We start from the raw sequence: 17,588 nt of genomic DNA on the forward strand, positions 1-17,588 counted from the left end.
TCAAAGCCAGCCCAAGGCTTCAGGAAAGAAGCCCCAGCCCTAAAGGACAGGGCACTCCTAGAGACCCTCCTTCTAGAGGACAGGAGTGGCAGGGAGCACTTCCCCAGGTGAAGGCAGGTCAGGGATGGCCTGTCTCCCATTACCCAAGGTTAGCTTCATACACCTGCTTCCTCCTTCCCGTTTCCCCCACCATAACAAAGACTAAGACCTCTTAAAAGGGCTTATATTGTTCTTTATTGATGCCTTACAGGGAGTAAGGACTTTCCACTTAAAATATTTAAAATTTCTACCTGTAAGCAGCATACATGTCCCCCCACCTTTGGGGAAGGACAAGGAACAGAGGGTGGGGACAAAAGGCCCTGGACCCCTGGCAGGGTCAATGGGATGGGTGAACTGAGGGGGTGGAGATGGGTTATTAAAAAGCATCTTGCTTACTAACATGAAGCCTCATGCCCCGCAAGAGCAGGGATGAGGCCACATTGGCTTAGAGGAGGGCCTTGAGGGCAGGCACATGGTGCCCAACTAGCCGGCAGCACCGGCATCCCAGGGGCGGGGTGGAGTAGGGGCCGAGCACAGGGCCCCTACCTGGGCCTCTTGCTCCCCCCAGGCCTCCCTCCCCACCCTCTGAGAAAAAAGAGGGTTTGGGCCTCAGCCACGGACTGACGGCCTGACCGGCGTCTCCTTAAATGACAGAGATACAATGTGTATCAACAGGGTGATCGTTTCTGACCCACACGATCAGCAGCTCGAGGTGCCATGGGGGCCAGAACCAATCCTATGGTATCTTTGGTTTGGGGTTCCCTTCCCTCCCCTGTTGTGGACCACGGGCCACACACTGGCTCACTCACTGAGGTGCTGGGATTTATAGGAGAGGATCTTGGCAGCCAGCTGCTGGGGGTCCAGGAGCTGCGGAAAGCGTGCCATCACAGCCTCCACCAGGTGTGGGGGGAAGACGCCACACAGCTTGGTGTACACGCTGGCCTGCTCCTTGGCTAGGCTACCTGCCCTGCCCCAGGGGGCCCCTCCAGTCCCTGGGCTGGGCACCTGGGGCTCCTGAAGGACTGGGGTGGGTGGGGGCAGTGGGTATGGCTCAGACCAATACTCTCTAGGTGGAAAGGCAGGTGGTGGGGGTGTGTAGTCAGCAGGGACACTAAAGTGGCCAGTACCTATGGCACCTCCAAAGGCAGGGAAGACAGGAGCGGCAGGGAGCTCAGATCCATAAGCACTGTAGCTAGGGTAAGGGCCCCGAGGTGGACCCCACTCACCAGAGCCACCTCCTCGGATCCCCCACAATTCCGACATCTGGCTCTCCAGGGAGCCAATGCCTGAATCCAGGCAGTCCTGGGAGGTGTATGGGAGTGAGTCCAGGGTCTGTGGGAGCCAGTCTGTGGGCCCGAAAGTGCCACTACTGCCCCCACTAAGTGGGAGGCTCCTGCCCACTGGGCCAAAGGTCTGTGTCAGGCCCTCCTGGTGGGGCCGTGGAGATGCCTGAGTCCCCAGCTTCTTTCCATCCAGGCTGCTCTGCTCACCCTCTGGGGGCACAGAGGCAGACTGAGGGGCAGGTGAAGATCGCTGGACACTTTTGTCCTTGCCTGGGGTCCTGGGGGGTGAAAGGAGGGCATTGGCTCGGAGCTCGTCAGCCACAGGGCGCTGGGGGCGGCTTGGCCTCTCTGGATGGAAGAATCGGCACTTGATCCCATAGGTACATTTCTTCCCTGCAAGAGGAATGAAGAGGGATGATGAGCAGGGAACGAAAGACAGGGAGGCATGGGAACTTGGGGCTGGGTGTTCCCAGGGTGGTGGTCCCAAGTAAGCAGCTGGGGCGCAGGCAGGCTTAGGTGAGTAGAGGGGCAGAGATGAGGACTACAAGGGCAGAGCTGAATCTTACCATAGGGACATGGCTGCTTCCTGTGCTCGGAAGGGAGTGGCTTCTTACGCAGGAAGTTGTCTAGGCTGGGCCCATGCCGGCCCAAGGGATCATCAGGGGGCATGAACCTGGAGAGGGCAAAAGAAACCTCTCAGTAGGTAGGAGACGCATGGGAATTTCCATATGTCGACGACAGGGATGGACAGCCAGGCTTGCTGGGAAGAACAGGAGAGTAGCCCTAAAACTGGTGCTTGAGTTCTGGTATCTAGAGTCCACGGGAGGAGAGGAATGCCCAATCCAGAGGACCACAGTCCAGGGGCACCTTCCAGGCTGGGAGCTCTCAGAGGTCATCAGAAGGCCAAAACCTGATTGTATCTCAGGCCTCATTGCTGCCCTAGCCTCTGCTTGAGAAGCAGCGTGGGCAGCTGGAGAGCTGTCTTGGAACTGACTGCAGCCTATCTCAAGTGTTACCACTCCACCCCCAAATCAAAAAGCCTTGGCCCACCAGGTTCTAGCTTGGGGCTCTGCTGTCCATCTCACTCCCAAAGGTACCTGCAGCCCAGCCTGTGTGTGGTTCCATGGCCATGGGCCCAAGGGGTGGGAGCATACTTGTCATTGACGAAGGAGTACATGAGCAGTCGCTCCTCGATAAAGCGCTTCCACTCCTGCCGCTCGGCCTGGAGGTCCCGGTATGTGTCGTTGGAGACCACAACACCGTCGGACTGGAAGGCCAGCTTCACAATGAAGCGGTCATCGTAGCACACTACTCTCTTGCCACCCACGCGCCGAGATGGTGTGAACACCAGGATCTTCTTCTTCTCCAGTTCCCGCAGGATGTGCTGGTCTGAGGAGAGTAGGGTGATGGAGTAAGTCAGGGCCCAGTGGGGACCCAGAGTCAGGTCCACAGGGCTGCCTTAAGCTCTTGGCACCTAGGCTTAGGGGCTGTTAACACCAAATTCACAAGGGCAGAAACCAGCTGTGCCCAGTTCGCTGCCCTGGGCATGCTGCTTGAAGACCCAGAACACCTGTGCCCAGGACTGTCCTGCTTGGCCAGAACTCTGAGTGCAGAGCTAGCCCTTCTGTTGCTCCCGCTCTGTGACTTTGGGCTGTTCAAGCCAGAGGTAGTCTTGGCTTTGGCTGTTCACCCAGGCTATCCTGCAGGGGTCCATGAAGAAGTATATTGGCTATGTTCCTTGTGCAGGCAGGATGAGGCTATATACTAGCTCCTGTTTGGAAAGGCCAGCTCTTCCTGGAGCCTGCAGCCCCAGCCAGCCTGCTCCCAGATCTCCAGACTTCTAGAGAAATGAAGTCTGGAAAAAGAGAAAAGAGCCCCCAAGGGGCTCTTGTGAGGGTAATGGTAACAACTGGTGCATACTGAGCACTTACCCCAGGCCAGGCATTCTCCTAAGCACTTACAGACTAACACACATGCCCCACTCAGCAGCTCTGTGAGGAACGCTGGCACCAAACCTCCATGCCACCCATTTTACACGTGAGGAGCAAGAGCTTCTGAGTGGGGCTAATCAAGGTCTTTGTCTCTCAGAGCCAGGATTCTAGCCCTGGCTGTCTTGGTCCAGTGCCCAGGGCCTTAACTGGTAAGCTATACTTCCTCTGTGCCACTGGGGACGCTGACAGAGTGATAGACCATAAGGAGGATGAGGGAAGTGCAAGGACCTGAGGCAGAGGGTGGACAAGGTGATTTTCTAATGGCTGCTGTTCAGGGAGGGCTGCTAAGGGAAACACTGGGAAAAGGCATGCTGCTTGCTGCTTGAAGTCTAGAAGTTACTGGCCCTGTCCAAAGGCTGTCTTGGGGAGTAGAGCCCCTGGGGTATGAGACCACCCTATTCCAGAGGGCCCACACACCTGTGATGGGCACTTCAGGCCGTGGCTGCTCCTTCCTCCAAGATGGTACGAACACTGTGATGTCAGTGTGACCCCGCTCCAGGAACCAGTTCACGGCCAGCAGAATGCCCCGGCAGGAGAAGACCTCCTTGTTCCCATGGCTGTGAGGGAAAGCAGGCACAGATCAGCCCAGGAAAGCCATCAGCCTGCTGTCACTAGGGTCTGAGCAGGAATGGGAGGTGGGTCTCACTCCAGTCCCTGGCTGGCTTTGCTGAGCTGCCTGAGGGCTCAGTCCATGGCCTATGGCCAGTGGGCCTGAGGCCTGGTTCCCTGGGCTGGCTCTCACAGCACCTGGATGGCCAGCCCAGCCGTGGGACTTTCCCTGAGATTCCATCTCCTGTAAATGTGGATCCACCCAGGAATCTGGCAGCATTGGCTGCCCACACTGGGGGAGGGTCAGGCCACTTGCAACACACCTGAGGGTGGGGGGAAGGTGCTGGGAGACTTTGGGTTCCTGCCCCGCCTGGTAGCTGCTGGGACCACAGGGACACAGATGTGCACACACAGTCTGAGTCACCTCCCCTCCCTCACTCATCATCGTCAGCAGCACTGTGGTGGGGGCGGGGGAAGCACCAGTCAGGCTAACCAGAGAGAAACCAGATTGTTCCGGATTAAAGTTCAGTTCGTACACTGGGCCTCGGGCTGGGACCCCAGAGGGCACAGGGAAGGGGCTGAGTCCACCTATCCACGTGGTTCAGGAAGTGGGACAGACATTCAGTGTGAAAGTGAAAGGGTACAGCTCTTTTTCCCAAGAGGCCAATTCTCTGTGACAACACCTGCCCCTTCCTCACTCCCCATCCCACCTCAAAGAGGGAGTGACTTGAGGCAGAAAAAATAGCCAGGAAGCTGCTGGGAGACTATGCTAGCTGGCAAGGAGAGCCTGGGCATGGACATGTGTCATCCAAATGTGTCTGGACCCAGAAGACAGCCTTGAGGGGATCCTGGGTTCCCTGGCTCTGTTTTTCCACCTGAAAAAATGGGCCCAGCAGTCTACAGTTTCCTTAGACCCATCAGTGGGCAACTTTCCCATTGGCCTGAGGCCCAGGAGCTGGGGGACTCCCTGTCAGGCAGCCCTGCCTCTCCCCTTGGTGAGCAACTCAAGACTCTCATGTTTGGCAAATAAAACAGAATAAATGTTACGCAAAAGAGGCGAGTCCATGGCAGACCACATCCTGTGGCTTGCTGTGTGTGGGGGGGTGACAGCTGGAGCCCCAAGAGAAGGTAGAGTGGGAGGTAGGGCAGCTAGGGGCATGCAGGCTGTGTGGGGGTAAGCCTGGGGCTCCAGGGTCTGAAGGTCTCTGTAAATTGTAGGAGAGACAAAGTCCAGCCCCAAGGTAGTACTCACTGCCCCCATGCCCCATCACTCAGCCTGCTTATAAGTTAACATTTATCAAGAACTGCAAACCTGCTGTTCTAAGTGCTTAACACTGAATCACCAGCAAGCCTAAGAGGAGAGTACTGTCATTGCTTTTCCTTTCCCTCTTTTTTTCAAATGAGGAAACTGTGGCCCAGAAAGGGTAACTTAGTCACTAGGGTCACACAGCAGTAGTAATGGAGCAGAGATATGGGTGGGCCCAGAGCCAGTGCTCATAACCACCCTGTTGACACCCAGACAGGTACCAACCCTGATGGTGAGAGAGCAGGCAGAGCAGTACTGACTCAAACTGGAGGCCAGACATGTCACTTCATCCTCACATGGCTTGCTACAGTGAAGAAAAGGAAGGGTCCATGACTTGCCCAAGGTCACCTGGCTAGTGGTAAAGAGATGGAAATTGAACCCAGGTCCAGGGCGAGTGAATTACTTTCCTGCCCCTCACAGAAGACCTAAGGGTTTTTGTTTTGCTTTGCTTTTTGATACAGGGTCTTACTCTGTAGCCCAGATTGGCCTGGAACTCTCTATGTAGCCCAGGCTGGCCCTGAACTCACAATACTCCCACCTCAGCCTTCTGAGTACTGGGATTACAGACCTGAAACACTACACCTGGCTCAGACCTGAAATTTATTTGAAAGAAAAAATTCTCCAAACTTGAGTTTGAACAAAGTGTGTTGAGAGGGAGAAGAAACATGCATCTGACAAACTGCTCTCCCTTCAGGAACCCAAGTGAGGTGTCATGTTCACCGCTTTTGAAAAGCCTTCCCTGACCTGCTAGGATGGGTCAAGTCTCTGGTCTTTGTCTTCACAATACCCAGTCCTGCCCCTATCACATTGTCCCCTCCTATGGGCCCTCTACTGTCTCCCCCAGATGGTAGAGTGGTCATCTCTGGCTTGGCTCTCTGTCCCAGGTATGCAGCATACACACACACCACCTGTACACACTCATATAGCTAAACATGTCCCTCCTGGGCTAGCAATGCCAAGGCTGGGACTTCAAGGGATGCCAGGGCTCCTAGGGTGTGTACTGCCTCTGGGCACTAAAAACCCTGGCTGGGGACAGTCTGCTCTCAGCAGCAATGACACCAAAGCCTGGAGTGCCTCAGACAACTCACTTAGTTCAGCTCACTGCAAAGCAGGAAGCCCAGCTGCCTCAGGAACATCAGACATCACCTACTCCCAGACTCTTGTTTGCTCTAAGGTCAGGGCCCCTCCCCGGCCCACCAGACTGATGGGATATGTACATGGGAGACTCCAGCTGGGTTGTTCCCCGCCCCAGGACAGAGAGCAGGGCTGGGCCAGGCTCCCCAGGTGAAAAGATCTGCCTGGGCTGGGCCAGACTAGTGGAGAAAAATTCCCTTAGAAGGAAACAGAGGTGAATTTCCCCACGATTTGCATATGGTGGGGGCTAGCCTGCCTGCTCCGGGGGGGAGGGGGCAGCAGAGCAGGAATAGAGCAGCAGCTGAGACAGGAAGTCTGAGCCTGGAATTCCCCTCCTGCCACTGCCCCAGCCGAGAAACCCCCAGCGGGCGGGCAGGCAGGCAGGCAGGCAGGCTGCAGGCTCTCTCCGCCCAGTGTCAGCTCCCTTGAGCTCCTGCACCCCAGCCCTCCTCCTGCCCAGTCCCCTCCTCCTTCTATCAGGATACAAATACACACATTATATGGCCACCCCAGGGCTCAGTCACACTGGCTGGTGCCCAGAAAAAGTCACAGACTTCTTCTAGCCCAGCTCAGGCTGGAGACTGAAAGAAGACCCTGAATTCTCAAGGCACAGGCTGTGATCAGTGTTTCAGAGACAGAAAGACTGATCCAAAGCGGGTGGAAGCAGGCTCATCTACACACCTGCTGTGCTGGGCCAGGCCAGGACCAGCTGGACAGCTCACTTGCCCCAGTTGGGCTGGGAGTAGGCAGGGCAAAATGCCAGGGGAAGAGGCAGACATTTGCCATGATGTAAAACCTCCAGCAACCCACCTGGGAGATCCCTCAGGCCAACCTGGAAGGAGCCCTCCCCATCTCCTGCCCCCCGGTATCTGGGGTCTCTCCATGTTCCTGCCAACAGGAACTTTTCCTTCTAAGTGATTCACCCAGTCCTGACTCACCAGCCAGCAGTGTGGGGAATTGGGAGAAAGCAGGGCCGCAGGGTGCGGCCTGGATTGAAGGGAGAAGTGAGGACTCCTTAAGGTCAGCAATAGCCTGGCCTCATCCTCTGCCCCCACCCAAACAAAACTATTCCCTGTGAAACATGCATGGGCCAGGAGAGGGGGAAGGGGGGCAGGTATGGGGCCAGGAGCCCCTAGAGACCAGTCCAGTCCAGGTAGCTTTAGCTCAATCAGTGTAGATCCCAGTAACAGTCACCCACCCACATGGAGAGCCAGATCCAGTAACAGGTCACACTTGGTCATAGCTCTGATCTCAGTAACTAAGTCTGCTTCAATGGAGCCCAGGTCTGGGACAAGAAGGCCTCAGAGGACAGAGCCCCTGAATAGTAAAAACAACTACTGTTTACTGAGCACTTGTGACTCTCCAGGTTCAGTGCATTCACTCTCCAGGACCACCTGAGGCGGGGGTTACCCAGTCTTACAAATGAGGCAATGAAGTTTAGAGCATCACATGACTGGCTTCTACAGACAGCTGGAGCCCACAGACTAATCCCTGGCACAATCCAGCCTCCAGTTACAGGCAAGAACTGGCGACTGAGAAGGCTGGCCTCAGGAACAGAAGGACCTGGGTTTGAATCCTCACTCCACCACTTAGCAGTAGTGTGACAATGAGCAAGGCTTTGAGCCCATTTTCATCCCTATGACATCCTAAAAACTTGCTTCAAAGAAGTCCTGAGACTTATGGGAGCCTTCTGATGTACAGTAGAACCACATGGAGGACTTTCCCTTTCCCTCATCCACCCATCCATGGGAAAAGGTCAACCTCCTTCCTGAAGGCCCCTCTGCCACCAAGACAGAGGTATGCAGCCACCACTCCACTCCATGCATCCTCTTCACAAAAGTGACAAATACCTCATGGCCACATTGCTCCCATCGATGACCACCGGCCTCAGATCGCTGCCTCCTTTGTCCTCCTCTGGGAGTGAAGGTTCCAGGGTGGGAGCCTTGGGGGTACCCCCACCCCGGGCCACCAGAGGGAGCTGAGGGCAGGGGTCTGGTGAGGCCTGGCGCTCCCGCTCCGCAGCTGAGCTGTGTTTCACCAGTTCCCCCAGCACTGTGTTGGTGTCTGCCTGGGCCCCCAGCTTCTGCAGGACACTGTGGATCTCAGAGGACGAGTACCCCAGCTTCCGGAAGAAATCCATCTTCATCTGCAGCTCTGAAGCTGATGCCTCTTCAGTGGCAAAATCCTGGGCTGGCCTGGGGGTACCCCGACAGCTGCGGCTGTCCTCAAGACCCCACATACTCATGGTGGGGCTGGCTTCTTGGATGGGCCTCTGCACACAGGGGCCACTCATATCTCGGATTCCCGGAAGGCACCTGTCACAGCTCCTAATGGACCACCACAGGGTTAGGGATCAGGAATGTGGCTCTCTTTCCATCTCTCCTGCCAGCCCCGCCCAGTAGGGAGAGGCAGTACTGAACTGGTGGCGCTATACAAAGCCATCGTCATATGTCAGCTCAGGCTGTCCTCTCAAAAGCGCTCTCAGCTCGAGATTATCATTCCCATTATGTAAAGAGGAACTGAGGCACATGCACTAAGAACTAGCTCAAGGTCACCCACCTGATAACTAGTGATACAAGAATTTGGGACCTGGTCGAACTCCACCTCCAAACCCACCCCCACGCCAACTTAGGGAACACAGAAGGAAGGGGCGGGGCTCTCAGATGGAAACCTAGGGTTGGAAGTGAGGTCGCGGGCCCGGGGGCTTCCCTGCTAAGGCCATCACCCCCGTCCGCCTGTCTGGTACTCAACGCCCAGGCCCAGGACGCGCAGGGCCCAGTGGCCGGACTCCCGGACCCCAGGAGGCCAAGTTTCCGGGGTGACCAACCGAGGAAAAAAGTTGCTGGAAGATTCTGGTTGGCTGCCGGGCGCCGGTGACGCGAGACTGTCCCGGCCCGAGACCCGCGCGCTCTCGGCCCCCCCCTCCCCGGTCTCTGCGCACTTGGGCTAAGTTACAGGGGTCCTGAGGACCGGCGAGGCGGGGGACACCGTCCGCACGTCCCTCAGCTGGGGTCGGACACAACCGGAACCCTCCCCAGGCCCCTCCTCCCAGACCCCGCCGCCCGCGCTCTCCCCGCCGCGTCTCACCCCGCCGAGCGCTAGCCGCGGCCGGCGGCGTCTCCATGGGGCCGAGTCCCGGGGGCCAGCGGGTGGCGCCTTTGTACCGACGGGGGCGGGCAGGTGCTTTAAGGACCACGACGCGGAAGCTGGGCAGGGCCACCGCCCCTTCCTGCTCCGCCCGCCGCCCCGGATAGGCCCCACCCCCAACCCCGTCCCCGGCCACCCCCGCGGTCCGCGCGCCGCCCGCCTCAAGGAGGGTCAAGGGGTCGGCGGCCGCTGCCCTTTCCTGCTCCGCCCCCCGCCCCGCCCTCCGGGGCCCAGGCCCCGCCCCCGCGGCCAGCGCCCGGCCAGTCCCGAGCAGGGGCAGGGGTTGACGGTAGCTCCCGTAGGTGCCGGCGTACTCTACGGAGGAGAGTGCGTCCTCCCGGCCGCGCGTAAGGAGGCACCGGCTGAGCCAGGTATGCGCACCTGTTAGGTTCCGACGGATCCACGTGCCTGTGAGTGACACAAAGACAGGGCCAGCCTCAGGAACTTGACCAGTACCCCCGACCTGATGAAAGTAGTCAGGTGCACAAGCAATGAATCAGGACCAGAGACGTTTGTTCACACACCGTTGGAGGAAGCGCCATAGTTATAAAGGCAGATACACCCGGGCAGGTACTTTTCAGATTGAGACTGGGCCACCCAACAGATATGTTGCCGTGCAGAGTTGGGGCCACACCCAGGGCCAGGTACATTTTTTTTCTGAAATAAGTACCTTCCCAAGACAGAAAGACGGTTCAACCCGCAGTTGCACAATGATTGAGGAAAAACAACAAAACAAAACAAAACAAAAAACCAGGGTAAGGAGGGACGTTGGCACCAACCCCCAGGTGAGTATGTGAGCGTGTTCATAGAACACTGTTACCCACACTGCAAAACTTAACCTGACCCCCACTGGAGGAAGCCCCGCCCTTCCATATGGATGCTTTGAGGTTCCCAGTCAGTCGTCATGATCCCTTCATGAGCAAAGCACTCTACAGGATCTACTCAGAGGCTTGGAGGAGGAAAACAGAGTTACCCTTGATTAGCTCAGAAAAGGCTGAATTTCCCAGCTAGGAAGAGGCGGACCCAGGACCAAGAGCTCCCATTCCGGTGCATCAAGAGCCTGCTTTGCCACTTTGGAAGCCACCAGTGCTCCAGGGCAAAGGGAGCTGGCTTTAGTGTCTGTGTGTACATGCTCATGTATATGTAAGCAAGAGAAAGGGAGAGGAGAGGACTGGGAGAGGGAGAAAGAACACAGAACCAAGCTAGTGGATAGTCTCTGTAGTACCACCAGCTCACTTTGCAAATGGGGAAACTGAGGCCCAGCGAGCCTAAACTCTCAAAGTTCAGTGCTTATTATTGTGTGTTGGTACTTTAATTGCATTATCTCTGCCTTATCAAAAGCATGTTTCCAGGAATAGGAGGCATGGCTGAAGTGGTAGAGCACCAGCTTAGCAAATGCAAGACCCTGAATTCAAACTTGTGTACCGCCAAAAAAAAAATAAAGCATGTGCTCTCTTAGGGCGCTGTTTATATGAGACGCAAACATTTTTATTGTTGAAGACACCATAGATACAATTGTACATGTACAGCTTAAAAATATCAGTAATTAAAAAAATATATATGTCATCTAACTTAAGAAGTCAGTGAGCTGAGCTGGGCCTGGATGCATGCACACCTGTAATCCCAATATTCCAGCACTTGGAAGGTAGAGACAGGAGGATTGCAAGTTTGAGGCCAGCCTGGGCCTCATAGTGAGACCCTGTCTAAAGTAACAACAACAACCCAAAGGCAGTGCCAGTACCTGCCATCACCACCTCTCTCCCTTGTCCTGAGGGACTGCTTTCCTGGATTCATGCAAGTCATTTCCTTGCTTTTAGCTTTACCACTGTTGTGTGAATCCCTAAATAGTATATTATTTAGTTTTGCTTTCTTTTTACTTTATATAAATAGAATCATTCTATGATTATGTGACTTCCTTTTTTACACAGCATTATATTTTTAAAAAACATGTCTGTTGCCTGTGGACCTGTAATTATTTTGCCGCTGAATAGCATCCCATTTTGTGACTGTACCCCTGGTTATTAATCCACTCACCTGTTGTTGGACATTGCTTCTAGGATTTTTTTTTCTATTACAAAGAGCATGCTTGGGTATTTTATTTTTTGGACGTACTGGACTTTGAACTCAGGGCCTTGCACTTGCTAGAGAGTGCTCTACAACTTGAGCCATGCCTCCAGCCCTTTTGAAATAGGGTCTTACTTTTAACCCAGGTCAGCCTGGACCATAATCCTTCCGTTTTACACTTTCCACCATAGCTGGGATGACAGGCATGCACCACTGCACCCAGCTATTAGTTGAGATAGGGTCTTGTGAACTTTTTGTCTGGGCTGTGCCTCAAACCACAACCCTCTCAATCTCAGCCTCCCAAGTAGCTAGGATTATAGGTATGGTGCTCAACTTGCTTTGGGTGTTCCTGTACCTGTCTTAATTCTTTAATTCCGAGTTGAGAACATGGATGCTCAGAGATTGGGAAAGGTGAAGTCTCTGGCTCAGGGAGTAGGAGCTGGGAGAGCCAGAACTCATATATCCCTTCACAGGGCAGTCCATTTCAGCTTGGACACCTGCCTGTGGGGGGCCAGAGAAGATTGTAGGGAGGAGGAGAGCCTACAGCTGATGGGTTCTGAGGTTGTTCCTCTGATCTTGCCTGGTCCCACCTTGTCATGTGTCTGTTTGGTGGCTAATCATTTTTAAAGATCCCAAAGTGGTCCCCTTTCTGTTTCCTCCCAAGCACAGCAACCCCTGGGACCAACAGGGTGAGGAGAGAGGGGACCCAAGACAGCCCTAGGGATGCCAGCTCAAGACATCCCAAGCTCAAAGTCACTCCAGCCAGCACAGAGCACCATCCCTTCATCTCCCACAGCTGCCCTTGCGTTTGAGAAGAACTCAGCGATGGCAGGCATTTCTCATTGTGCTCATTGCCTTAGAGATGGTAAAAATATTAAGTGATGTGTCTAGGTTAATATAATAGTGATGCTAATAGCCTAGCATAGTGAGGATGCCTCACATTTAGAGCACTGGTCTGGTGGTGGGCACTGTGCCAGTACCTGGCAGATACTTCCCTGCCTCTGCTTCAGCTTCTCTGTGGGCCAGGAGTGCCCCCCACCTTCCCCTCCTGACTGCTGCTTGGCCAATTCCATTCATCTTTTTGGTGATGTGACCTCCTCTGTGAGGTCTGCCCTGACTCCTAGATGCAAAGTGGCTTCCTCCTCCTCATCCCCTCTGCACCTGGTCTGTGTCCTCCCTATATGCTGGATTGCCGCTGCCAGCCTGGGACCTTCTTTGGCCAAGGCTGGATTGGACTCTCCCTGTGCACCCAGGCCCATGCTGTCCAGCACTTGACAGAGGGACCAGCAGGGCCGGGCAATGAGTCAGATAGCTCCCTGCCCTGCCCGTTGGGCCACAGTCTCAGTCTCTTCCTGCTTGTGATGGTGGCTCTTTCCTGAGAACTGACTCTTCGGCAAAACCCAGGGCTGCTCCAGGGAAGCTGTGTTCCACTTACAGCTGGATTTTGCAAACCTTGGCCCTGGTCCTCAGGAGTCCTCTGGATCTAATGGGGCTAAGTCCACCTCCCACTGTGCTTCTTGCATGCCTGCCCTTGCGTTTGCCTGCCCACTTCCTTCCTGGAACTTGTGTGCCCTCTGGTCACCTGACTGTGCCCAGCCTGCCTGGGTGAATCTACAAAGCTCCTGGACTGGTCACTTTTGGGAGTGTATGCTCAAGGGGGAGGGGGAGGCTAGAGAGGGAAAGGGCCCAGGAATGACCTTGGCAACGCAACCTGGGGAGGATGCTTGAGCCAGGCCATCTCTGTAGGAGGGCTGGGCAGGATGCCCCCACACCTTAGCAGAGTGGCTGCAAAGGTGACCCTCAAATTCAGCAAGGCCTTCTGGAAGTAGAGAAAGGATCAGCTCCCTCCCACATTTTGAGGCGCTTGGTATATTTTACAAAGACTTGTCACAGCAGGACTACAAAAATCGATGTGTGTTTTAAATGGTAACTGAACAATTAACTTTTTTTTTTTTATCACACATTCAAATGTGGCACAATATATTTGGCTTGTTGACAAGATAATTGGAGGACTTGTTTTAAAAAATATTTATTTCCTTGCAGCCATGTCTGATTCTAGGGCTGAGGCAGGGAAAATGTGAGCTTGGAGTATCTTGTGGTGGTAGATTAAGAAGTGCTCCAAACAAAAGAACGGGGTGGGGGTTAGGGGGTGAGTGGAGTGTGGCAAAGGGACCCGAGCCAAGGGCGCTCCCAGTGGCCAGAGCTGGAACAATGTGAGCAACCCAGTACATAGCAGGATACTGGGTTATAATCCAGAGTTCAAAATAAAGATCTATGAGTTCATACCCATGTAAGTACATTATTGAATAATTAACTAACTGAGAGAAGAGGCAAGCTGTTTTGTTTTTTTTTTAGAAAGGTGGGGACAGGACTCACTATGTATTCCAGGCTGGTCTCGAGCTGGTGATCCTTCTACCTCAGCCTCCTGAGTGCTGGGGTTCCAAGCATGGGCCATCATGCCCTGCCTGAGGCAAATCTTCCTTACAGAATTGCCGAGAAAGCACCGTCCCCTCCTCCAGGAGGCAGAGGTGAGTACAGCCTGGACTTAGTTATTGGCTTCTAACCAATCCACCAATTTCAGTAAGGACTAGAAACGCCAGTAGCTTTGTAGGAGAGACACCTGGCAGACAGTGTCTTAGTAGAGGGACCAGGTCAGCATCACCGGGGAGAAGTCAGGTGGGCATCATGTACTCAACCCTGCCTTCCCCTGCCCGTGAGCAGAAGGGCACTTCACCTCTGTACTCTTCTTTCTAAAAACCCAGAACCCGAAAGAAAGAATAACATCGGCAAACCCAAATTAAAGAGCATTCTACAGGGCTGGTGGAGTGGCTCAAGTGGTAGGGTGCTGCCTAGCAAGCATGGGACTCTGAGTTCAAACCTCAGTACTACCAATAAATAAATAAATAAATAAATAAATAAATAAATAAATAGATAAGAGCATTCTGCAAAACGCCTGGCCAAGACTCCTCAAAACCGTCAGGAAAAGCACAGATGGGCAAGAGCACTCCAAGGGACTGGAGGTGTGTCTCAAGCGATAGAGTGCCTGCTTTGCAAATGTGAAGACCTGAGTTCAAATCCCAGACCCACCAATAAAAAAGCAAAAACTAGAGTTTTTTAAAGCACTCCAAGGACATGCTGACCTGACAATCTAATACCCTGGCTTAGACCTGGAGACAGGAGGAATAGTGATGAAAAAGCTGGGACAATCCACAAGGGCCAGAGTTGGGTCAACAGGGATGTGTCCTGGTGGGATTTCTGAGCGTTGACCAAGGTGCCAGGGCAGTGTCAGACGTTAGCATTAATGGGGACAGAATCTGGGTGGAGGGTCAGCAGGAACTCTGCACCTCACAAGCTGCTCTTCTGTAAAGCTAAGGTTAATCCCCAGATCAGTTACAAATGGCATGTTTTGGTGACGGGGCCTGATGACCATATTTTATCCTGTGCTTGAGAAGAATCCCATTTGGAAAAACATCCAAAGTCTAAATCTGAGGCCTTTTTGTCCAGGGGCTCTGGCCAGATAACCCCACCCTCATTCAGTTGTCCTTGCTCCTTTTCTGAACCTTGAGTCAGACTGCTGGAGCTGGAAAGCCCCTAGAGCGTGATTAACCCGAAACTGTTTTATAGATGGGGAGACCAGCATGGGGGAGGGAAGGAGGAAAGGGGCTTGGCTTTGGCCACATGCCAGGTTCCTTTAGGTCGAGCTGAGAGTGGGGCTAGCCAGGCATTCTCCATCCCCCTCCACATACATGGCCCAGATTGCTCAGAGGTGGCAATCAGAGCCACACAGGGCCCCAAAGTCCCTGTGACTCACCTGGGGACCTGGTGAGGGCAACCCTTAACTCAAGGAAGGGCGAAGGTTGGGTGCTGATTGGAGAGAGGGGCTTGGAGTGGAAGCTCCTCCTTCTCACCCTGCACTCCCTTCACAGGTGAGTCCCAACTAGGTTTGAGCTCCCTGAAGAGGTGGGGCCTGGAATGTCTGTACCTCACTGCCCCTGCCCCAAAGCCACTGCACTGGCAGGCAGAAAAGGATTCTGCAGAGCCCTGAGCATTTAAGAGGGGTTGGAGGCATTGAAGTCCCTCATCTGCACTGGGGAACATGAACTTGCTGGTGCACTTGAAGCTGCTAGATAATCCCCGGCCTTGTCTAGGGCCTCTTGAGTAGGGGCGTGGGCTGAGGGGCCTTGCTCTGGAGGGTGCCAGGTGGATGTTTGTGCCTTCCACCTGTGAGGCGGAAGTCCTCCTCCTGGTGTCTCTATACTGAACTGTGTCTGTTCGAGGCCCCACCCTCTGCCCTCTGCTGCGGCTTTTTGAGGATGGGCCTGTGCCCTGGTCCCTGTGTTTCCAGCACAGGATCTGGTGCAGATGTTGGTAAGACCCTGGTGAGTGGATGCACAAGGGAGCGAAGCTGCATCATGGGAGCTGCTTTGCTGTAGCCACCTCTGATGCACCTTCTGAAGTCCAGCTCAAGGATGTTCCCTTGGGTCTGAAAGAGGCAGGTGTAGGCCTGGAGACTCAGAGCTGAAAGAGAGTTCAGAACTCTTGGGGTCTCCAGCTGGGTTGTCTGTTCGTCCATAAAGATGCCCATGGGAGTGGAGGATGAGAAACCGGGCACAGACACAGATGAAAAACAGCGAGGCCACATCTGACCACAGAGCCGGAGCTGGCTGCCAACTGGGCTGATGTGGGATCACGAAACTGGCATGGTCACACAGATGGAGTGATCACTGCGAGTGTCTCACAAGGTCTCAGGGTCATTAATGTGCAGTCCCAGGCTGGTCAGAAGCTCAGGCGGCAGTTAGTGGTACCGCTGGACAATAACCATGTCATGAAGACCTGCTGTTGGTCTCCCAGCATCCTTTGCCATTCCCTCTTCCTGACAAGACTGGGGATTTCCTAGCCATGTGATTTAGTGGGAAAAACCTCGCTCCAGGGGTGGGGCCTAATTGGCTTAAGCAAATCAGAAAATCTCATTGTCCTCCAAGACACATCCTCCAATCTAGGCCACCAGAGTTAATGAGTCTTCTCTTTGAGATAACTGGGAAGCAAACTGTTTCTTGCTAATTACAAATAAGAAAAGCCAGGAGTTCCTGACACTTCTTGACCAAGCCGTGCCTGAAGCTATCCCTAATTCTAGGGTTTTTTTATGTAAGCCCATATATATCGCCACTTACAACTAAAAATATCCTTTCTAATGGTAACTGATTACTTAATAATTAAGTATATTATAATTACGTAAATAAGCTTAAGAGATGAAAGTCCTACAAATGATGAAGTTTGTGTTTGGAAATAATAAAACAGACTGAAAAGATCACAAAACTGCTGGTATTGTTCAAGCTTAGCTGTTTGGCCCAGGGTTAAACTGAGGCCCACAAAAGTTGTGTGAGTTGCCCAGGGTTTTATAGCTGCTTTAAGGGCTCCTGACTCTCAGTCCATTAATTCTTAATATTTAAGTATAATTGCAGTGCTTGAATTTCTGTGCATTCCTGGTGAAATCCTATCTCCTTGTTTTTCTCCCTTTCCTTGTCTGTTTTTCCAAGAGGAAGATTGACAGTAATTCTCATTTTCCAAACAGTGAAAAGAAGACCAGAGAGGCTTGAAGATTGGCCTAAGGTCACACAGCAAGGCAGTGATAGAACTGCTCCCAGATGCCACATGTCCTAATGTCATTTTGGGTTTGGGCCTCCTCCCCCCATGCTGCCACCTCTGCTAGGGCAGAGTAAGGATTGGGGGTATGGCAGGTTGGATTTCACAGCATGTTTGGATACTCAGATAATTTTCACAGAAATTGACAGCTTTTGAAAACCCTGAGTTAGAAAAAATAATTTCATCATTTTTACAAGATCTAGAAAATGAAAACATTTATTTTAGAACAGTTTGATCCTAAAGATTGTATTTAAAAGTCTGTGTATACATGGAATGTTATGTAGCCATGAGGAAGTATGAAATGATGTCATTTGCAAGAAAATGGATGGGACTAGAGAGAAACATGAAGGTAAATGGGGGACTGTTAGCAAAGGGAGCCAGAGGGAGGGGAATGACAGGGTGGGGCAGAATCCGCTCAAAGTACACTGTGTG

At 53.5% G+C, this 17,588-nt stretch overlaps 1 protein-coding gene and 1 long non-coding RNA gene across 3 annotated transcripts in view; one reads left to right on the plus strand and one right to left on the minus strand.

Moving 5' to 3' along the window:
• Positions 1-211: 211 nt before the first annotated feature.
• On the minus strand, positions 212-9,540 carry Zc3h12a (zinc finger CCCH-type containing 12A). Of its 2 annotated transcripts, XM_020178674.2 has the most exons (6): positions 9,390-9,540; positions 8,153-8,629; positions 3,731-3,870; positions 2,477-2,711; positions 1,889-1,995; positions 212-1,715 (listed from the first exon to the last, which is right to left on the minus strand). In XM_020178674.2, exons 2-6 carry the CDS (start codon positions 8,593-8,595, stop codon positions 841-843), a joined length of 1,800 nt encoding a protein of 599 aa, XP_020034263.1. In that variant the 5' UTR covers positions 8,596-8,629; positions 9,390-9,540; the 3' UTR covers positions 212-840. The 2 variants fall into 2 exon arrangements, with proteins under 2 accessions (XP_020034263.1, XP_073936649.1); XM_074080548.1 differs by lacking the exon at positions 9,390-9,540 and having other exon boundaries at positions 8,153-9,347.
• A 186-nt stretch (positions 9,541-9,726) lies between these two features.
• Positions 9,727-17,588, plus strand: part of LOC141424974 (uncharacterized) — an 85,663-nt gene continuing 77,801 nt past the window's right edge. Inside the window, exon 1 of the long non-coding RNA XR_012449962.1 lies at positions 9,727-14,041. This is a non-coding gene — a long non-coding RNA (uncharacterized lncRNA). The remainder of the gene's footprint in view (positions 14,042-17,588) is intronic.

This window comes from Castor canadensis, chromosome 7, assembly GCF_047511655.1.
Source record: "Castor canadensis chromosome 7, mCasCan1.hap1v2, whole genome shotgun sequence".
Taxonomy (NCBI): Eukaryota; Metazoa; Chordata; class Mammalia; order Rodentia; family Castoridae; genus Castor; species Castor canadensis.